General features: G+C 41.0%; 1 protein-coding gene across 1 annotated transcript in view; it reads left to right on the top strand.

Annotated features, from left to right (window-relative positions):
• Window positions 1-915: 915 nt before the first annotated feature.
• RXFP2 (relaxin family peptide receptor 2) overlaps window positions 916-23,538 on the top strand; it is a gene marked incomplete at its 5' end in the record, with an annotated part of 98,025 nt that continues 75,402 nt past the window's right edge. Inside the window, one exon of the mRNA XM_070800604.1 lies at window positions 916-1,075. Within this exon, the coding sequence (XP_070656705.1) occupies window positions 916-1,075 (160 nt within the window). The remainder of the gene's footprint in view (window positions 1,076-23,538) is intronic.

The following is a 23,538-nucleotide window of genomic DNA, read 5'->3' as shown; positions in this document are numbered from 1 at the left end:
AAAGTTCAGTTACTTTTTATGTTCAGAAAATATTGCTCTATTTTATCAGTTAATTTGGGAGGGTTTTGTTGTTGTCGGTTTTTCTTTTGTATGTCTTTATTGAATTTGTTAAAATACTGCTTCTGTTGTTTATGCTCTGATTTTTTGGCCACTACGCACGGGGGGATCTTGGTTCCCTGACCAGGGATTGAACCCCCTGCATTGGAAGAAGAAGCCCTAACCACAGGACTGCGGGGGAAGGCCTTATTCTTTTTCTCTAATGCAGAAGATCTGATCCTAGTTAGGGGGAAAAGTTGAAAAGGACAGTGTGTTGCTGAGCCAGAGAGCAGAGGGAGAGAAGCATCTGAAAGCATCAGGTGTACAGTACCCAGAACCACGAAGCGGTGACAAACACATGGGGCGTGGGGGACATCGTCAGGCACTGCTTGGTTTCTGTCCCCCAGGGCCTCTTCTGGAAACTTCTGCTTCCATCTGGAGGACATGGTTTTGTCTTTATGAGGGTGGGGTGTCCTTACCTGCCGCACGACAGGGACTGCATTGTGAGCTTGGGGACAGAATGTGACATCTGGGGGAGAAACTCAAAGTGGCCCTTTGACTTGAGCCCCGGCCGAGCCAAGAGCTTTCCGTATGACTGCTGCAGGACACGCCTCAGTAACTTACCAGTGCAACAAATACGGAGCTTCTGTCATCAACCCTCTGGAGCTGGGCCACAACCAGGGGCCTTCTGCCCTGTGCCTGCTCTCACCAATGGAATGAGACTAAGTTCGGTTCCAAAGGCAAGGAAAGCGTTCTCCTCAGATCAAAGAGTGAAGACGCTCGAGCTTCCGCTCCAGAGAAGGTGTTCTCGCCACCCACCACTGGCAGTTGCTTAGTTTACGGCGACCTCTACCGCCCGCAGGGGAGGGGTAGTTTTGCAGAGGCGCGCAGGCGCAGCTGTACCGCTCAAGCTCCTGTCAGGAGGCGGCGCAGCCTCTCTGCACCGCCTCCGCCATCTTGGATGGAGTTAAGTGCGCAGTGTCTGTACAGGAGCCAGAAGCTGAGGCCGCCGTGCAGCTGTTTGGCACCAGGAACGCAGGTCAGAAGGGCCTGGGCGTGAGACCTCTACTCGCGGCACCCTGTGAGGCAGTGAAACTAGGCTCAGCATAACGGAAAAGGAAAAAATGGTTAAACTTTATTTTGTTGTTGTTGTTCAGCCAGTATGTTGTGTCTGACTTTTTGCGACCCCATGAACTACAGCACTCAAGGTTCCCAGGCTCCTTTCACTGCCTCCCAGAGTTTGCTCAAATTCATGTCCATTGAGTCGGTGATGCCTCTAACCATCTCATCCTCAGCTGCCCCCTTCTCCTGCCCTCAGTCTCTCCCAGCATCAGGGTCTTTTCCAATGAGTCGGCTCTTCAACATCAGATGGTCAAAGTGTTGGACCTTCCGCTTCAGCATCAGTCCTTCCAATGAATATTCAGGTTGATTTCCTTTAGGATTGACTGGTTTGATCTCCTTGCAATCCAGAGAACTCTCAAGAGTATTTTCCAACACCACAGTTCAAAAGCATCAATTCTTCCCCACTCAGCCTTCTTTATAAACACTTTTGTTAGCTACATTCTATTTTTACTTCCTGGTAATTGTGAATGGGCTTTGCTGGTGTCATCCGAGCTACATCCCTCCTGCTGATGTTAATTATGTTCAGTTAAGTCGCTCAGTCGTGTCCGACTCTCTGACCCCATGAACCGCAGCACACCAGGCCTCTCTCTCCATCACCAACTCCTGGAGTCCACCCAAACCCATGTCCATTGAGTCGGTGATGCCATCCAACCATCTAATCTTCTGTTGTCCCCTTCTCCTCCTGCCCTCAATCTTTCCCAGCATCAGGGTCTTTTCAAATGAATCAGCTCTCTGCATCAGGTGGCCAAAGTATTGGAGTTTCTCATGCTCTTTTTAGACTTGCCCTGTGGGAGAAAGAGAAGTGCTAGACACTCCTTCAGGAAGAGCCCAGCCTGCAAAGCTAGCTGACACCTGTCTGTGGTCCCCAGGACCTCCTCTGAAGGGCTTCTGGGCACCTTTCCACTCTCCCTTGTGTCTTCAGCTTCCCACTGTCTGTTTCAAAAGTGCCTTTCCTGCCTTCTTCCGCCTCCGGCCCACATCACTCACACCATTCTGTCCTTCAGAATCAAGCTTCTCCAGAGAGTGGTCCTCACGGTGCAGTAGATGCAGTAGCATGGACTGTGTAGTGTTTTTCAGGTGGATGGTGATATACATTTATCACTGTGTTTCATGCTTGAAAAAGATGAATTGTGAAGTGGACTACTGGGCTCATGAGTTACCTAAAATGCTTTTTTTTTTAATATTTAAATATTTATTTATTTGGCTGTGCCTGGTCATAGATATGGCAGGTGGGATTTTTTTTTTTTTTCAAGTTGTGCCATTTCCGCATGTGGGATTTAGTTCCCTGGCCAGTGATAGAACTTGGGCCCCCATATGTTTCAAGCACACTGTCTTAGCCACTGGACCACCAGGGGAGTCCTCCTGATGTGCTTTTGAAAGTATCAAATAAGCCAAAGGAAACAGAGTGGTCCCATGAGTTGCTGTTGTTTTGTTACCTGGTCCTTTCTTATCCCCTGGAATGTGGCCCTCTCCCCACCACGCCACTGAAACTGCTCTACCAATGTGACCAGTGCCCTTTGGGGTCTGTGCTTGCTTCGCTGGAATTCTCTGCCGTGTTCGATGGAATTAAGGCTCCAGGACTCTTGGCACCCTTTCTTATTTTCTGGACAAACTCTCTCCTTCCTAGTTGGCCTCTTCATCTTTTCCCCCAGAATCTCTTTTTTCCTACTTAACCACCTGTCACCGACCTTATGTGCAGCCACTGAAGAAGCTCATCTGCTTGCCTGTGAAGAGGTGCAATGGTGGGAAAGGGTGAGCAGCAGGGCTTAGAAAGGGAACTGGCTGGAGCAGGGCTGGAAATTCTTCTTCCCAAGGCTGCCGTTCCCTCTGTGAGGACAGGAAAGTGGAAGCAGTGAGTACAGCTGACCCCCCTAACTAGGGGTTACAGGCACCAACCCTCTGGTCAGTGGAACATTCAAGTGTAACTTTACAGTCAGTCCTCTATGTTCATGGTTCTGCATCCATGGATTCCCCCAGCCCCTGTACTGTAGTACTCTAGTACTACATGTACAGTACATGTAGTACTCTAGTACATATTTATTGGGGGGAGGGGAAATAGTGTATATATGGGCCCTTGCAGTTCACATCTATGTTGTTCAAGGGTCAACTGTATATAAAATGTGTGGTATATGTTGCTTTTTGATAACTGAATAGAGTCTGAGACTTCCAGATCTCAAAAAATGTAGGCAGGAAGGCATAGAAGGCATAGAAGGGGAAGAGACTTTACAAGTATAAACATGTGGACATGGCTTGAGAGGAGGCCTCAGCCTCCTCAGGGGTCTTATCCCCCAAAGCAGGCTGGAGTCAGCCTTTTCTGCACCATGACAAAACAACCATGTCTTAGTTTATTAAAAAGTCAACTGAGTGCCTGCAAGAGACGCCCTGACTCTTCTCTCCAGATAAACGACCCAGTGTAGAATGGAAGCAGGAGATTGTCTCTTCCCTTCCTCCTGCTCCTACCTTAAGCTCAGAACAAACAGTTTTCAATTTTTCTTTCCTGCCCAACCCCTCCAATCTCCAGATTGAAATCAGTGGGAGAAGGTGCATGCATCAGGTCATTTCACAGGGAGAGAAGCAGGCAGGAGAGAACAGGGGGGGAATGCTTCTTTTAAATCAAAATGCCGGTCTAGTCTCTAGCTTTCCTACCTGAGGCCTCTACTCCTGTCTTGTGAGGTCTGAAAAGGACTGAGGACTGAGAGGCAGGGTAGAAGGATAAAGGAATCTATGTTTGCATGGTTCCAGAAGTCCATCCTGAGGGTCCACTCAATCAGTGGCCTGTCTCCAGGGCCTGCTCCTCTCCCTTCACCAGGTAATTCCCACCCTCTCCAGAGGCCACCCCAGGCTGTGCTGTGTTGCTCTGCCTGAGTGTGGACTTAGGCACACTTGAGGACTCAACTAATGCTTGATGGCAATTAATGGAAGACTTGCAAAACAGCAAGTGGAATTTGAAGTAGAAATAAGATGAATGTCTTGACCTGTTTGGACAGTTATAACAGAACACCACAAACTGAGTGACTTCAAATTTCTCACAGTTCTGGAGTCTGGGAATCCTAGATCAGGGTATCTGGTTAGAGCCCACTGCCTGGTTTGCAGACGGCTGTCAGAGACACACAAACATTCATTCTGTAGCTATGACTCTTTTTCTCAGTGTCTGCATGTTCCAGACCCTCCAAATGGGTCCTTGAAGTTACATCTTTTCTCTGACCCTGGCATGATGCTAAATCTTGCCCCTTACATGGGCAGTGGGCATCTCCTTGACAAATGTCCCTCCTGCATAGTGTCTAGCTTCTGACATATGGAAATGGACAAAGACTTCCTGATAGATACAAGAGTTGGATAAATGGAGAGATTCGCTGTGTTCTTGGGTGGGAATACTGAATCGTTTAAAGATAATGACCCTATTATTTTAAAGGGTTAACATAATTACAATTTTAAAATTCCAACAGATTTTTGGAGCTTTATAAATTGATTTGGTTGCGAATTATTGAAAAAATAGACAGGCAAAAATTGCTTGAAAAAGATGAATTATGAAACGAACTACTGAGTTTCAAAATCCCTTTTAGAGAAAGCTAGTGATGATGAGGATGACAAACTATCATTTGTTGAGAGCTTGTGATGTGCTGGGCATTATGCTAACCACTTTGTGCAAATTATTTTTTTTCTGTTCTAACTGTAGTGCTGTGAAATAGGCACTGTTATTACCCATATTTTACGGATGAAGTGACAGAATGAAAGTGGTTGTTCAAGATCAATAACTTGTTCAAGATCAAACAGCTAATCCGGGTCTGCCTGATTCCTAGGCTTATCGCTTCACTCCTCTTCACCAACATGGAACCCACATGCTGCTGATTAAAGAGCAGGCAGATGGAGCAGTAGAATAGAACAGAGTGCTCAGGGTAATTTTCTTAAAAATTATGAAGTTAAAAATTATGAAATAAGACACAAGGAAAACATCTATGAAAGTAACCAGGCAAAAATTTAAGCCTATATTGTTACAAACACATACACATAGTATACATACAAGTGAAGGCATAAAAAACCAAAATGGCAGCAGATATAACAAATAGTTGGAAAGGGGTCAAAGTTAGAATTGCAGTCCATAGCTGGAAAAGAAAAGCAAGTGCAAGCAGAAGGGAGTCAAGGATGAAAGAAAGTCCAGAAACACTTAGAATCAATTTCTAACTCAGTATCAGCTGCCCTTTTGACCTATGTGGCTGAATGCATCGAAGATAAACCAGAAGATATGTGAGAAGTCATATTAAAACAGTAGCCACTCGTTTTTACCCACTAAACTATCTCCCCTTCTAGGGTTCCACAGCCCCAACCCAGAACAGAGGAGCAACCCCCAAAGGATTGCCATCCTCATGTGTGAATGTGCTCAGTCCCTCGGTCATGTCCAACTCTTTGTGACCATATGGATTATAGCTCGCCAGACTCTTCTGTCCATGGGATTTCCCAGGCAAAAATTCTGGAGTGGGTTGCCATTTCCTTCTCCAAGGGATCTTCCCAACCCAGGGAGAGAACTGGTGTCCCCTGCATTTGGAAAAATTATCCTTTAACTTTGTCACATTATTATTATATATAATATATTTATATTATTATTGTCACTTATCCTTTAACAAATTATTGTTATTCGCCCTTTGACAGACTATGGTATATTTATCCAGTGATTTTCCTTTATTCAACTTATGGAGAAGTTGTGTGTTTGTTCAGTGTCAGGATCTGAAGAGGTTTTGTTTTGTTTTTGAGACTGAAGTGTTGTTCTACGTGGTGAGGCCTGAGCCCCGGCATGGCTTGGGGATGGAGCAGGCTCTTGGTCTGGTGTGCAGGCTCTTAGTCCAGGAGGACAGGTCTGACTTGACCCAGCCACCCTCTGGAGGGTAATGACATGGGCTCCAATGGTTGGCTTTTGCTGCTGTCCAGGGTGTGGCTAGGGCAGCCTGACCACTGTCAGCACAGCCCTACTATAAGCACCTCTTAAGCAGGTATCACCTCTGCACCCCATGTGCTGATTGATGGCCGGCCTTCTTTCTTCTGATGTCTGAGATTTCCCAGGGCTCTTTGGGTATCCTGTGTACCCATTTCCTGGGTGAGATCTCTCCACTGCTTGTGTTGATGTGGGGGCAGTTTGCTTGCATTACAGCTATACAGTCTAAAAACGACAAAGTATTTTCCACTTGTTCACAGTGACGTCCCTAATTTTTCAAGGCTGATAGAGGAGTTCCTCTTTAAAAAATAATAATTCTTTACCACTTTCAGTGGGATTGGGGAAAAAACAAGGCAAATCAGTGAAATCAAATAATTGTCAATCTCATTGTTTCTAAGGTTTAACTTGTGTAAATAGCAATGATATCACCTTCGTATGTGTATGATTTTTTTTTTTGGCTGCTGTTCCCTGTGTGACTAATACTGTGTGACCACGATCAGCAGGAGCCCACTGTTGACCGATGTTAGTGAATATAGGAGTAAAATTGGAGCAGAATCTCCCTAGTCCCATAGTGGAATTACTGGTCCATGTATATTGTCATATTTATGTCTCTTAATACGTAATTGCTAAATTGCTTTTTCTAAAAGGTCAGTTCCTTTTCCAGTGCCTTCAGTGACAGATGAAGATGTGAAATGTCAAGACTAGTTTATCGTGAACATTTTTCCTCCCTAATTTGGTAGCTAAAATAGTACCCACTGCTTATTTTAATTTGTGCTTCTTTTATTCTTTTGAAGAAGAGTCTGTTACCTTCACATTAGCTGCAAGGATGCTAGCAAGCTCCCCTGCTTGCTGGTTTCACCTGTTCCATTTTATTAAATAGCTTCAGTTCTCTTGGGTGATGGAAACCTGGTGTCCACTGTGACAGATCTGAAGATCTGATATTTTTCCTCCAGTCGATTCTTATTCATATTTTTCAAGTCAACGGAAGCCTCTGTTTCTCCCATTTCTTACCTCATGTGACTGCTGTCGCTCTGTTTCCTTTCTCCATTTCCCTAACACACTCTTCATACCAGGGGCAGCAAAAGGAGGGGCGGACGTTTGCAAGGAAACAAAACATCTCAGCATGGCAAACAACCTAAAGATTCGATGTAAACCATCTCCATCATAAAGGGGCACAGCCACTCCTCCTCCTGGGAACGTGTCTCTGGTCCCTTGCATTCTTGGATGCTGGCTTCCTTCATCTGGCTGGCCTGTCTCTTCCTGACCACACCTTGTCCACTTCCCCTTCTAGAGCCCTCAGTCTGGGCTGGGCTCCTTGCCTTGTGTTTCTCTGAGGCTTATAGTCCCCTTCTACTACTCACTTCTCTTTGGCCATATAGATTATTATTGTAATATAATAAAATATTGAGTCCCCTTCTACTCACTTCTACTTGGCCATATAGATTATCATTGTAATATAATAAAATATTATTATATTTTAATAAGCTAGAATGACCCATTTAGTGCTTACCTAAGCAAAATGCAATTTCCTCTCCCTAGTAACTATGCCAATCACTTTTAACCATTATTTTTTTTTCACCCTTTTCCTCCAGTCATATTTCCTTTTGTCTGTTTTCCGGTCAGGCTCTTCACTTGTTTATCTACTGATGTCTTAATGTTTCTCTTATTGCTTAATACCCTTTTTTTGTTCACTTAAAGATTCCTGAATTAAGAAAAATATTATAATTAACAGATGTTCTCTCCACAATAAACAGAAGGTACTATTTCTTAGTTTCCAAAGAAAATTACTTTTTCATAGAAGAATCAATAAATCTTTCAAAATATTATTACATATATGGCTTCAGAAATTCAAATTTCATTATATATATATATATATATATATATATATATATGTTTCTTCTGATATGTATATATAAATATATATATATTTCTTCTGATATATATATATATATATATATATATACGTATATATATATATATATATATCAGAAGAAATTTTCCATAGTTGTGTTTATTTATCTCTGGCTGATCTTGGTAATCAATACCACATTGTTACCCATAAAAAGTACAATAAATAGTCAACATCTGAACTTTAATAGGCAAAACAAACATCTTTGTTTTGATTATTAGACGTATGTTATTTTATTTTGAACCTTATTCTGAATAATTTGAAAATCATCTAATTTTAGAAACTTCTCTATAAAACTCAAATCTTTGGCTGTGTCTTTCCAGAAGTTACCTCATCTTGATGTTTATTATATCTCAGATGAAAAGAGGTAGATTTTTAGAAAATGCAGTTCATTGTTATTGTTGTAGTTCATTCGTTAAGTCGTGTCCAGCTCTGCAACCCATGGACTACAGCACGCCAGGCTTCCCTGTCCTTCACTATCTCCTGGAGTTTGCTCAAATTCATGTCCATTGTGTCGAGGATGCCATCCAACCATCTCATCATCTGTCACCTCCTTCTCATCCTGCCCTCAATCTTTCCCAGCATCAGGTTCTTAGCAGTTGAGTCAGCTCTTCACATCAGGTGGTCAAAGTATTGGAGCTTCAGCTTCACCATCAGTCCTTCCAATGAATATTCAGGACTGATTTCCTTTAGAATTGACTGGTTTGATCTCCTTGCTGTCCAAGGTACTCTCGAGAGTCTTCTCTAACACCATAGTTCGAAAGCATCAATTCTTTGGCCCTCAGCCTTCTTTGTGGTTCAACTCTCACATCCGTACTTGACTATTGGAAAAGCCATAGCTTTGACTTAGACAGACCTTTGTTGGCAAAGTGGTTTCTCTGCTTTTTACGCTGTCTAGGTTTGTCATAACTTTTCTTCCAAGGAGGAAACATCTTATAATTTCATGGCTGCAGTCATACTGTCTACAGTGATTTTGGAGCCCAAGAGAAGAAAATATGTCACTGTTTCCACTTTTCATAGCCAGTGCAAATTAATAATAAATGCTCATACCCTTTGCCAGCATTTCTCAAATATACATACAGTGACCCTTTGAAGAAAGCAAAAAAAAATTAAGAAAAAAAAATTTAAGAATGATACACAAAGGCAGACTATAAAGAATCAATGGGGAATCAAAATAAATAGTAGATAAGTGCCATAAATATGAATATTTAAATATATTTTACAAATAAAAAATCAAATCAAAATAAAGGGGTTGTCATAGCAAGAACTTGAAGGTGGAAGTAATTCTCTGCCACCAGATCTCTGTGACTATTAGCAGGCTGCAGAAGAATAAGGAGGCTTCACATGCCATCTCCCAATGGGGGTTAATGAATTCCAGCCTTTTCTGGAGAGGTCCCTCCCACCATCCTAGGCGGAAGATTCACCAACCGACTGTTCTTTATGTGACTCTATCCAGCAGACAGCCTGCCAAAATACAGCAGACCTCTTACCTGTCAAACCTTTCAGCTCCTTGCTTCTGCCCGTATGTACAGGAGTAATTCATATAAACTGAACAGACCTGCCGAATATCTGCAAGAACTTTGACATGCTTGGAAGGAAACGATAGATCTTAAAAATATAGGTGGTATGTTCATATTTTCTTTAACTTTCATTCAAAGTGAAGAGAAGAGCGATAAGATAGAAGTGAAAACTTGTTTTTATGGCTGCTGTCAGGGAAAGGGATTTGCTAAACATGCGCTCCACCACCACACACTACACTGAACTGTGTACGAGTTTGCTTTTCTAGATTACAGCTCAAACTTTCCAAACAATGGGTCTTAATAAAGGACAGAATGATTATCCTGAAGACCAGGGAAAAAAGCATTTTTCCCCGCTTTCATCCAAATATACAAAGGCTAATTATGTGATTAGGAATGCTCATGAATCAATTTGGATAAATTATTTTTGTAACCTTTGGTATCTGGAGCCATACTAACTTGTGAGAAGATAAATAGAAGTGTAATTAGTATTCTTATTGTTGGTGAATATATTCTTTGTTTCTGAGCCTGCAACAAAGGATGTTGAGATCCCAGCACCCACTGTATCATCTCCCACATCTTGGTCTTTGCCAGGTCAATGGGTGGCTTTTCCTCTCTTGCTGAGTATATAATGTTGTGGTTGGGGGGGAATGTCAGGTGTGGGAGGCACACAGAAACCAGAACAGGTTTGTCTCCTGCTGTCTTTAGCACCTAGTACAGTTCCAGGATCTACTTTCTATGGATACGGTGAGGATGAGTGGAATAATGGGAAGAATTATATAACATTGTGGAAAATAAAACCCTATTTCAGGGGCCAGATGAGATGGTTTCAAATTCCTTCACTTCCTAACATTACAACTTAACAACAATCCCTTAACCTTTCTGTACCTCCAGTTCTTCAGCTGCAAAATAAGAATGCTCACAATAGTCTCTTGTTTTGAAATGTTGCCTCCATGCCAAAAAATAGAATAAGTCCAAACTCCTTATCAGTACATATAAACTTCATATTTTGGCCTCAGACTAACCACCGCTGGCTCTTAAAACCTCCTAATGCACCTTCTTCTCCTAGCATATAACCTGTTCCTGTAGGACCATAGGGTAGAGGAGGATCCCTTAATAACGTGCCTGTTAGACAAGGTTGCTCTTTATCTTTCTGCCCTATAAACTCCTTCTCACTCTTACTGTTGTTGTTCAGTTGCTAAGTCATGGCTGACTCTTTGCAACCCCTTCACTCTTAAATTTCTCTCAAAATCTCTTCACATTTCTGACGTCTCTGCTTCATGGGAATGAGATGGATCCACTCCTCTGAGTGCACAGTGAACTCTGAGTTTCCTGCTCTCTACCAAACATCTGTTTTACGCTCTTTTTGCTTTAACTTGTAAGCATCTTGAGAGCAAAATATGTTTAATTTATCTTGTCTACCATCTCTGACACTGTAATGGTACATAATGGGCTATTATTTAGTGTTGAGTGAATTAAGTTCTTCCATGTGTATTTTTTAACATGTTTTCTTAAAAGTTAAACAATGTGACAAATAGTCTTATGTAAGAGTTTATATAGTAGCTCAGTTTGATCAATGAATGAAGTGAATGAATCTTCTTACTATTGAACATCTTCACTGATGTTCAGTTCTGTACCTTGAGGCAGGTTGATTCTAACTTAGCTCATAGAGGAAGAGACACAAAAAGCCAGTAAACATATGAAGGAAAAGGTTCAACTGAACTAACAAAGAAGTTAAAGTATAACAACAAAATACAAAAAGAAAACCCAATAGAATAACTGAAAAAAATTAAAGATATATAATTCTGGCTAAGGTGCTGTGAAGCAAACTCTTATACATTGCAGGTGGGAATACTGTTCTAACATTTCTGTAAAGCAATCTGATAATATGCATAAAGAGTCTTACAAATCTTATCTGTTCTACATAGGCAACTTCTAAGAATCTCTCACAGGGAAATAAATAGAAGTCATGACAAAATACTGTGCCTGTAGATACTCTGCATATAATAACAAAATTTGGAAACAATCCAACTGGAAAGAGTTAAGCAAGTTATAATATGTCCATGCAAGAAATGTTATGTAGCTACTGAAAATTATGACTATCTAGAGTCAGTAATACTGTTGAGAAATGTTGAGGATTACTAGGGCATCATGAACTTTAGCACGAGGATGATGGCACATAAGCAGTCTGTAATGGCAACAGCACTTCTGTTTGGTATCTTTTATTTTTTTCTGTACTACATTTTTCCTGTCTAGTTTCAGTTTTCTTTAATGAGCAAATATTTTGTTTAAAAATTAAAGCATTAGTTTAAAATTTTAAAAAAAAACTGAGCTTATCAGAGAGCTGCAATCATGGCCTTAAGTCATTTCTTCCATAAATGGATCCTCTAGCCATCTCCCCTTTAAGAGCACCCCTCAGGGAAGGGCTCACTAACATTTAAGCTGAACTTTGAAGAATCAGAAGGAGTTTGTTAGGCGAGAAAGTAAAAAGGCATTCCAGGCAAGGGAATGAATGGCCTTGGCACAGGAGATGGGATATCTTTTGAGATCAGTCTTTAGGTATTGCAGAGTGGGGTATGAGAGATGGGTCTGGTATTGACAACAGGTTCATGGAATATAGGGCACTGGGGTCTGTGCTATGGAGTTTGGACTTAAGCCTGCTGTTCAAGACAAGCCTGAGGAGTTCTGCTCCTATGTACATACCCAGCTAAGTTGCACACATACGCTCACCAAAAGACACAACTGTGGATGTCCATGGAGCGCCTGTTTGCAGTGGTCACAAACTGAAACGGTCCAGCCGGTCACATGTGAGGGATGATGGATGAATCTTGATGTAGTCTTCAGTAGTGGAAAACAGCGAGACTGGATGAGGTTTAGTTGCAAAATGTAGTTGAACTGTGCAGTTTTGGTGTTGAGTGAGGGAGGCTACTCACATAGGGGAATACGTGTGTGATTCCACGGAATTCTGTGTGCGGAGAAAAAGAACAGGTCAAAGACATGTATGCTCTTGGAAGTCACCATGGTGATTGCCCTTGTGGCAGGGGGCAGTGCTAGGAGGGAGACACTAAGAGGGGCTGTCTCTGGTGCAGTGTGCAGTTTCATAAGCTGTGTTTGCAGATCACAATATGATCTGTGTTTGCATCCACTATGTGAAAATATATGCAGCCGTACAATTAAGATTTGCATACTTTTCTGCATGTCACATTTCCACAGTATTTACAAAAATAAAATACAGTAAAATAAAATCAACTCTGGAATAACTTTCCTTTCCTGCTTCTCCGCTGCAGCATACGTAGTTGGAAGCCCTTGCTTTCTGACTGTCAAGGTCTGGAGGAGTCTTCTGCCTTCCTAGCTCCCTTTGTAGTCAGTCAAAGACCCCAACCACTCAGGGGTCCAAATGATTACTCTGACATCTACTTAATCAATATATTAGCATGGGGAGGAAAGTGCTCAAGTTTACCTTAGACCTGAGATGATGACTGGTCTAATCCAGGAAAATTTACAGCTGCTTATCTGATTTTAGACTTCCTTGTTCATACAGATTTTGACTCTGTCCCTGAGGATTGATACTGTGATGAATCGCACCCCTAACACAGTCCAAATTACAGTGCCTGGGGTTCATCATCAGGCCAGACTTCTATATATATTGCCAAGTAATCCAGATGTTTTTTTCCTATTTCAGTTTAAAAGTTGTAATGTTTTCTACATACATATTCATAATGGATTCCGTTTCAAGCAGAAATTATGGACCAGCCCCTGCAAGGTGGTTGGAGAATATCTTACCCAGAAAGGAAATACATTAAGGTCATGAAAGCCCTTTGGAGCATCCAAGTCTTGGCTCCGTTTTTTGGACTTCCTTCCACTTTCCAGAATCCTTCCTTCAGATATTTTCTTTAGATAAGGTGGCCTGTGATGACCTCAGCACACCCTGATGGTTCCTCCAGATAATATGTCCTCAACACAGAGGAGCCATGTGGTTTATTGAGAGCACATGTTCCCCACTGTCATCACTCAAGCTGCTGGCCGCTCTGTGTGCCAAAGCCACAGGCAATGCCAAAGCTGTTGAGTCAGAGAAATTGCTCCCCAATATCAACATGCCAACTCTCCTCTCAATAATATATGCTAAGTCGCTTCAGTCGTGTCTGACTCTACGCGACCCCATAGACAGCAGCCCACCAGGCTCCCCCATCCCTGGGATTCTCCAGGCAAGAACACTGGAGTGGGTTGCCATTTCCTTCTCCAAAGCATGAAAGTGAAAAGTGAAAGTGAAGTCGCTCAGTCGTGTCGGACTCTTAGCGATCCCATGGACTGCAGCCTACCAGGCTCCTCCATCCATGGGATTTTCCAGGCAAGAATACTGGAATGGGGTTCCATTGCCTTCTGCGCTCAATAATATAAAGAGGTCTTCATTTGCTCATGAATTCACTCAGCCCCTCCAACATTTCTTGAATGTCTACTGTAGCCAAGCATGTAGCAGTAGGTATTGAGGATAGATAATGAAGAAAATGGTCACAAACCTTGGCCTTGAGGAACTTCCATTCTAAAGAGACAAGACTGGCAACAAAGAGGCAGACATGTGAAAGGATTGTGGGTGGAGAGAGGGCTGGGAAAAGAAAGCAGAGAGAGGGGAGATGGCAGGTGGACCTGGATATTTTGGGTAACCCAGTCAGCGGGGCCTCTTTGAGTATGGACCTCAGTGAAGGGAGCTTTAACTCCACCAAGATCCAGGGAAAGAGCATTCTGTGAAGGGAAACAGCCAGAGAGATGTGCACCAAGAAAAAGAATCAGCTTTGCTCATTCACCATGGAGCCCAGATAACTGGCTTTAAATATCTGCCAAAGAAGAGTCAAAGCCTGGTTAAACTGGTACAAAGCAAGCAAGTCCTTAGGGACTTCCCAGGTGGCTCAGTGGTAGAGAACCCACCTGCCAATGCAAGAGAGGCAGGTTTGATCCCTGGATTCGGTTCCTCGAGAAGGAAATGGCAATCTACTCCACTATTCTTGCTTGAGAAATCCCATGGACAGAGGAACCTGGTGGGCTGCAGTTCATGGGGTACCATAAAGTTAGACAGGACTTAGTGACTAAACAATAACAAGCAAGTCCTTTCCTGCTTCTCCTGTTTTTCTGTGGCTTCCACTTATACCTTGGAGGGGTCAGAGGCCATACCAGGTATGTAGAGGTACAAGAATACATTCTAGACAATGAAATAGAGAAGAAGTTGGTGGGTGATGTCCTACAAAGCATGACCTGGCAGTGCGTGCTTCCTCTCTCTGCTGCTCTTATGGGCTGAACTGTCTGTCCCACCCCACCCCCATTCATATGTTGAGGCTTTAACCCCCAGCACCTCAGAACGTGACTATTTGGAGACAGGGCCTTTAAAGAGGCAATTAAGGATAAATGAGGTCTTGAGGTGAGCCCTGATTGAATATCACATAAAAAGAGGAGATTTGGTCATAGATATGTACAGAGAGAAGACCATATGACCACAGAAGAAGATGGCCGTCTATAAGTCAAGGAAAGGAGACTGAGAAGAAATCAACCCACCTTGATCTTGAATTTCTACCCTCCAGAATTGCAAGAAAATAAATTTCCGTTTTTTAAACTGCCCGGTCTGAGGTATTTTCCTACGGCAGCCCTAGCAAAAATACTACAGTTGCCCATTAATGTTTAGACTTGGGAAATGACTTAAAACATTGAAGAACTACCTTTGTAAATCAATCTTAGTATCCTACAATGTTCTGGAACTTTATTGGTAAATCAGTCCAATAAGTCTCAGCTGTACTTATTTTCCAAGATCAGTTGAAAAATCTTTAATCAGAGGGTAAAACAAATGGAGTGCCAAAAATGTCAACTTTTGAAGATATTAGTGAATTGCATTTGTTGAAAACAACACATTTTCTGGCTTTTCCTCTATTAAAGCTGAGGAGGAATTGAACAGATTAAAATTAAATCCAGTTATGCCCTGCATCTAATTTTGAAAATTTATGAGTTTTGAAACATCTTGACTTGTAGGAAGAGCCTTTGATGAAGCTCCTTTGTACTTAATTGGATACATTTATGTACTATCAGGAGTAAATAGAATAGAGGAGGCCTGAAATTTTTAGCCTCTAAATTTGGCAAAACATTAATAATTATAAAGGCAACTTATGTAATGAATTTTATTTTTTAAAATGTGATTTAAAACCATCAACAAAATGAAAATTGGGGGGAGTGGATGGGAAAATATTTACAAATCCTATATCTAATAAAGGGCTAATATCTTAAAGATCTAATGAACTCCTACAACTCATTTTGAAAAAAATTTAATTGAAAAATGGGCAGAAAATCTGAATAGACATTTTTTTTAAAGGGAACATCCAAATGGCCAACATGTACATGAAAAGATTCTCAGCATCACTAATCATCAAGGAAATGCAAGTCAATAACCACTGTGAAATATCACCTCACACCTGTTAAGATGACTATCACACACAAAAAAAGAAATAGCAAGTGTTAGCAGAAAGTGATGAGAAAGGAACTCTCATACACTGTTATAAATTGGTGCAACCATCAGGGAAAACAGCATGGAGTTTCCTCAAAAATTAAAAATAGAACTACCATATAAGCCAGTGATTCATATCTGGGCATTTATTCAAAGAAAACAAAAAAACTAATTTAAAAATATCTAGGTAACTGCCCATTTATTGCAGTTTTACTTACAATAACCAAGACATGTAGAGACCTTATGTGACCACCTTGGGATGAATGAATACAGGAAATATGATACATATACACACACAATGGAATATATTCAGCCATAAAAAAGATTGAAATATTGCCATTATTTCACAACATGGATGGACTTTCACAGTGAAATAAGTCAGATAGAGACAGACAAATACCATATAATCTCACTCATATGTGAAATACAAAAACAAAGAAACCAAGCTCATAGATACAGGAAACAAATCAGTAGTTGCCAGAGGCAGGAAGGGAGTAAGGGCTGAAATGAGTAAAGATGTCAAAAGGTACAAATTTCTAGTTATAAAAAAAAATAAGTCATGGAGATGGACACCACATTCTGTGTTGTGTATTTAAAAGTTGCTGGGAGAATAAATCTTAAAAGTTTTTATCATAAGAAAATAAAGTTTGTAACTGTGCATGGTGACGTATAACTAGACTTAGTGTGGTGATAATTTCACAATATATACAAATATCAAATCATTATATTGTACACCTGAAACTAATATGTTGTGCATCAATTATACCTTGATTTAAAAAATATATATGAAAAAGAAAGATACTCTTAATGGAGACCAATTACTTATGAGAATATTTGTTTACCCAGGGATTGAGCGAACCTGTGTCTCTTATGTCTCCTGCATTGGCAGGTAAGTTCTTTACCACTAGAACCACCTGGGAAGTCCTATAATATTTATACAGATCAATATTAAAAATAAACTAGGATCAAATATATCCTTCATTTAGCAAAATTTTCTCTGAGCTTGACACTTGGCATGTTTCCTGGGTCCTCACCTACCAATGGGCTTCCCTGATGGCTCAGTAGTAAAGAATCCACCTGCGATGCAGGAGACGCAGTTTCGAACGTTGGGTCAGGAAGATCCCCCAGGAGGAAATGGAAACCCGGCCCAGTATTCTTGCCTGAAAAAACCCTATGGACCAAAGGAGCCTGGTGGGCAATATTCCAAAGGGTCACAAAGAGTCAGACACGTCTGAGCACTTATGCAGGCACCTACCCCACTCTTACCCCCAGGTGGTTTATAAAAGTTAGCCAATTTTAAAACCTGAAACGAAGTTTGGGATCTTGCTTCTGAATGAACTCTTTGATTTGTGAAAAAAGTGCACAAAGGCGTCTCTGAAAAACACACAGTTTTCCTTGATTCACACTCTTATAATACTCCTGATGCCAGATGAGTGGATTTGTTCCCATACCCACCAATTCTCCCACACCAGCTGGATGGTTTATAATTCAAATCACTTCTGACACTAAACAGATTTATCACAGACCCCACCAGATTGCCCCCTACTCCAGATCAGATGCTGGTCACAAGCAGTGAGTCCCCAGGTTGGTACCACTTATGTCCTTCTTGGCTAAAATTAGAGGTTCCCACCACCTTCTCCACTGGTTAAGTAATTTGCTAAAGCAGCTCATGGAACTCAGGAAAACAGTTGACTTACTATTGCTGATTTATTACAGAGGATATTTTAACGGATACAAAGGAGAGAAGAGACACAGAGGGTGAGATCTGGTAGAGTCCCGAGCAAAGGAGCTTCTGTCCTATAGAGTTGGAGAGCATCAACCTCCCAGCCTGTAGACCTGTTCACCAACCTGGAAATTTCTCTGAACCCCACACTTTTAGGGATTTTTTTTAAAATGAGGGTTTGATTATTTATTAACTCAATTGCCAGCCCCTCTCCCCAAAGTGGGAATTGAACCTGAAAGTCCCAAGTTTCTGATGATGGCTTGGTCTTTCTGGTGACCAGCCCCAATTCAGGAATCTATCCAATGTCACCTCATTAGGACAAAAGGCACTCTTATCACAAGGAACTTACAAGCAATTTAGGAGCTCTGTGTCAGGAATTAGGAGCAGAAGCCAATGGATATTTATTTCCTATTATTTCGCAAAATGTTTGTCCTGCTGTCAATGTCAACAGTGCCTGCCTTACCCATTCACTCTCTTTCCTTTTTGTTTCACAAATTATTTTACAGCTCATCACAAGGGAAGGTGACATTGGAGGAACAGCTATAATAAATTACAAGGAATTCCACAATACGCTTAAGGTTCCTTGCCCTTGTGTGCCCCTCCCCCAGAGCACTACCAGTGGGTGGTCTTAAGGAAGATCTGCAGGACCACTCCCTTCAGGGAGCCTGCCAACAACCCCTTTTCCTGCTAAGGAATGAGGAGGGGGTGGTCATACTTGTTCTGTTGACGCTGGTGGATCAGCTGAGAACAGGAATTTAAAAGTGATTTGTTACCTCTAAAAACCTCTGTTGAGATGCAATGAATTGGTATTTGGTTTCCAAAGCAGGTTTCACTACTAGGAGGGAAAATGTGTTGATATTTCCTGTCAACATGATCCTGGCAGTCATCTTCCTCATTAAAAATGGTTGAGTTGACTTTCATCTCTAACTTGAACTCCTGTGGGATTGGACAGCATTGCTGCATTTCCCAGTGTATTCCTGCTGGGAATACTCAGCAGGAGTTAACTCAGGTTAACTCAGCCACAAAAGAAACTTAAAAAAAAATTATTTATTTTTTAATTGAAGAATAATTGATTTACAGAATTTTGTTGTTTTCTATCAAACCTCAACATGAATCAGCCATACATGTACATATGTCCCTCCATCTTGAACCTCCCTCCCATCTCCCTCCCCATCCCAGCTCTCTAGGTTGATACAGAGCCCCTGTTTGAGTTCCCTGAAACATACAGCAAATTCCCATAACTAAAACATGGAAGCAACCTAGATGTCTATCGACAGATGAATGGATAAAGAAGTTATGGCACATATACACAAAATAAACTTTCAAGGTTCACTTCTGCCGAGCTGACAGACCAAATGGAAGTCACGTATCCTTTCCCACCACAGCTGGAGAATAATCATAAACATGAATCTTTATAATGGGGCCAGTGCATTAGAACAAGGAGCTGAGATGCTTGGGCAGTGCTGAAGTGACCTTGAGGAGGCCATCTGAACTCTGTCAGGCTAAATTTGTCACCTAGTAAAAAAGTGGGGTGAACAATATTAACCCTGCCTATTTCAGGGTTGTTATGAAGATTAAACAAGGTCTGTAAAAACACTTGGCAAAGTATGAAGTGGGTGATAGAAGTGAAATACTATCAGTTATTTATTATTATATAACTGAATTACTAATTAGAAAAGAAATTGAGTTGAAACTAAATCAAAAAGGTGTTTCTCATATCATAAAAGACGATGTTTGGGGAGATCATAAAATAACAGTACTAACAAACCGTGGTGTAAATGTATTATCTCATTTACTGCTTATAAAACAAAGCTCCCAAGATTAGGGGAAAATCTCCCACTTCTTTAAACTTGAGATCAGACATATCTTTAATATTACAATGAGCAAACAATTATGGAAAAATGACTATAGCTGGGTCACTTTAATCCACCTTGGACATCAAGGTGTCTGCCTTTGAACAGTTTAGAACTTAAATGAGGAATGAGAACATATACCCAAGAGAGCAATTAACGTATATGGTGGTGGTGGTGGTTTAGTTGCTAAGTCATGACCCCATGTACTGTAACCTGCCAGGCTCCTCTGTCCATGGGATTTCCCAGGCAAGAATACTGGAGTGGGTTGCTGCTTCCTTCTCCAGGGAATCTTCCTGACCTAGGGGTTGGATCAGCATCTTGAACCCATGTCTCATGCATTGCAGGCAGATTCTTTACTGCTGTGCCCCCAGGGGACCCCAGTTAATGTATATAGGCAGCAATAAATTATATACTGCGAACAAAAATTGCCTCAGAAATTGAGAGGAGGGAGAAATCTCTGTGAGCTGAGAAATTTAAAGAGTTTTGATAAGAAGGCAGTGGGACTTTTATCAGATCTTAAAGCACACATCATATGTAGTTGGACATACATAGATTCCTAGGCAACCACTGCTGGCAAGGAGAACAGTATGTGAGCAAAGGTAATGGGTGAAAATTCACTGGTGCATTTGAAAAATGCATCCTTAAATTTAGGGTGAGTGGCTGGAGTCAAGGAAGCATGAAGTGGCCAAAGGAAAACAGGGTTGGATTACAGGTGTTCCCAGATGTGCTTTGTCTTCATCGATAACTCCCTCTGGGGATCTTCCATTCCCAATTTCAGCTCCATCCCAATCATCACTCCTGCCCCGTTTGCAATGACACCCCAAGGGAGTCCCAGTTTGCACATATACCATCTCAAGTTAGGAAATGACCTCTAGGAAAGACACCTCAAAATAGGAATATTCTAAGATAATACTTGTGTCAGAGACTTTTTCCAATCATAATTAAATATCTTTGGTTTAGGACATGCCTGTTCTTGACTTAAATAACACTATTATGCTTAGAATCAGAATGCTATTTTCTTAGAGTGTCCCTCTCTCTTCAAAGGTTAAAAATAAGAATAATCACCCTTAGTATTTAAAATAAAAGTTTTAGAGCCCAGTAACATTGAGAAAAGAAGCAAAGCAAAACTTTTGCTTACTTCAGTGCTGCTATCTTAAAATCTGTTTTGGTGCTTTTGTAATAATGATGTTTAGTTAGTTCATCAAGCAGTTATGGGCAATACAATAATTTTTTTTCTATGAAGAACTTATAATGTCAAAGGGAGAAATCAACCAAGGCTTAAAAATAATCTTTTTTTGTTTTCTGAGAACTATAAAACAGTCAATTTACTCATGGATTTATCAGTTTACTCATGGATTACATAAATATTAAGATTCTTTTTAGCCAATAAACTTAAATTCTTTTATGGAACTAAATTGGAACTAAAACTGTTGCTGCTGCTGCTGCTAAGTTGCTTCAGTCGTGTCCGACTCTGTACAACCCCAGAGATGGCAGCCTTCCAGGCTCCCCTATCCCTGGGACTCTCCAGGCAAGAACACTGGAGTGGGTTGCCATTTCCTTCTCCAATGCGTGAAAGTGAAGTCTCTCAGTCGTGCCTGACTCTTCGCGACCCCATGGACTGCAGCCACCAGGATCCTCCGTCCATGGGATTTTCCAGGCAAGAGTACTGGAGTAGGGTGCCATTGCCTTCTCCGGGAACTAAAACTGTTGGAATCTAAATGTATTTGCACTCCATGTTGTATTCATTTAAATGAGGGAAATGGTAAAAGAGAAAAGGAAAAAGGACAAGATAATGAGAGGTGAAGAGAAACACAGAGAGTAAAGAGAAAGATTGATGGAGGAAATCCCCTGTTTACACAATAAGTAAATGTTTTCGGAGAGTCTCCTCTGTGACTGGACCAATGCTAAAAAGGAAGAAGGAAAGAATAAAACCAAAAAAAAAAATTTTGCTAATAAAATGAAATAAAAAAAAGGAGGAGCCATGTGGTTTCTGGACCAGAGGGAGTCAGGGTGAAATGCTATTCTCTAAGGCTGTGCTTTCTGAGGTCCTTCTGTCCTTCAGCATTTTGATGAGTTAAAACATGCGGTCCATTGGTCTCCCAAAGCGTTATTAAACCTTCACCATCATTAAACCCTCATAGACTCCTCACAAAATGGAATAATCCCAACAAATAAAAGTGCCCTGAAGGTTGTAGCAGCTCTTGTCAGGCCCACATTCACATGGGGGATATTTGCCAAGATTCAGATGAATGAGAGCTGGGGCCACGTTTGGCCCATGGGCTGGAGACTTGCCAGATCCAAAGTAATCCAGTATGTTTCTCCAGCAAATATTATGCAGTATGTGATCGTGTCCTGAGTTCAGAGTCCCATGTAGTGAAAAATGATCATAATCAAAAGTTATGTATTCATGGATGCCAACCTGTTTAGATTCCTAAAAGATACATTAAATGAAAAGTTTTCAATTATTCAATATAATTGGAATATATAATTATTCAAATACATAATTGGTGCCTGTTATAAAATCCAACAGACTCAATTTACTAAAATTAGTACTTAAATGATTTTTAAACTACAGAACTAGTTCAACATATGCTAAGGACAGACTCGGAAGACTTATTGGATTTTCAGTGTTTCTTTCAGCTTAAGAGGTTTTCTGGTTTATTCTATGGCCAGACTTTCTGGATTGTTAACACTATTTTTGCTCTTTCAGTTTCTTCAGACTCAGAGGATTTTTTTCCCCCCTCTCCCTTCCCCCTCCATCTTCTCCTTCTGTCTTGCATGCTCTCTCTCTCCGCTTTTCTCATACATGCATGCACATATTCTCCTCTATTTCTATAGTTTTCTGTTAGCAGTGTCTTCTGAAAGGTAAAGAAAACACGTCTGAGAATGCAAACCAAAGAAAGATGAAATATATTCTGCTTTGAAATGTTGGAGAAAATTTTTACAAAGCTGAAACCTTCTGATTTAGCAAAAATATAAATTTCACATCATTTATCATTCAGACCTTTAAGCTAAAATGAGAAAAAGGATTGTGTAGATTTTTAAAATATATTTTCTTAGAGCTTATTTGATTTATTTATTTATTTTACTGGAACTACAAAATCTTTCTTTATATAAATTATTTTCAATAATATGCTGTATCATGAAACATGGTTTTCCTGTTATTTTAGGATCAAATGTTTTCTAGAGAAAAGTATTTTTGGTTTCATACTGAAAATCAATCTCTTATTGACTCAATGGAAAGAAATGTATTCTACAGATACTATTGTTGGGACTTGAGCTATTTCACTTTTCTGTTATACATTAAGAATTTGAAGTTTTGGCAAGATTTTTTGACAAGACAAATTCCCTTAGAAATTCTATAATGTGGGGTCTCTGCAACAAAATAGAACTCAACTAGAGGCCCCTGGTTTGTCTTCTGCCAATCTGTCTTAAGGACTTCCCTCATGGCTCAGCAGGTAAGGAATCTGCCTGCAATGCAGGAGACACAGGAGACTCAGGTTCGATCCCTGGTTCAGGAAGATCCCCTGGAGGAGAAAATGGTAACCCAGTCCAGTATTCTGGCCTAAAAAATCCCATGGACAGAGGAGCCTGGTGGCCAAAGTCCACGGGGTTGCAAAAGAGCCAGACCCTACTGAGCGACTAAATGCATAACACAACCTGTCTTTAAAATAGTCATGAAAACAAGAACAAGGTATAAAGTTCCTGCCCCAATAGAAGCTAGACATGTGAATCAACATCTACAGGAAGAATTCACCTTATTGAAGCTGCAGATAGTAGAAGATTGGGAGTAAGGTAAAACAATATGGCACCTCACATGTCTCTCTGTGAAGTCTCTGCTGCTGCTACTGCTAAGTCGCTTCAGTCATGTCCGACTCTGTGCAACCCCATAGATGGCAGCCCACCAGGCTTCCCAGTCCCTGGGATTCCCCAGGCAAGAACACTGGAGTGGGTTGCCATTTCCTTCTCC

The sequence above is a fragment of the Bos indicus genome, chromosome 12 (genome assembly GCF_029378745.1).
Source record: "Bos indicus isolate NIAB-ARS_2022 breed Sahiwal x Tharparkar chromosome 12, NIAB-ARS_B.indTharparkar_mat_pri_1.0, whole genome shotgun sequence".
NCBI classification, from domain to species: domain Eukaryota; kingdom Metazoa; phylum Chordata; class Mammalia; order Artiodactyla; family Bovidae; genus Bos; species Bos indicus.
This window is presented reverse-complemented; position numbering and strand designations above follow the sequence as displayed.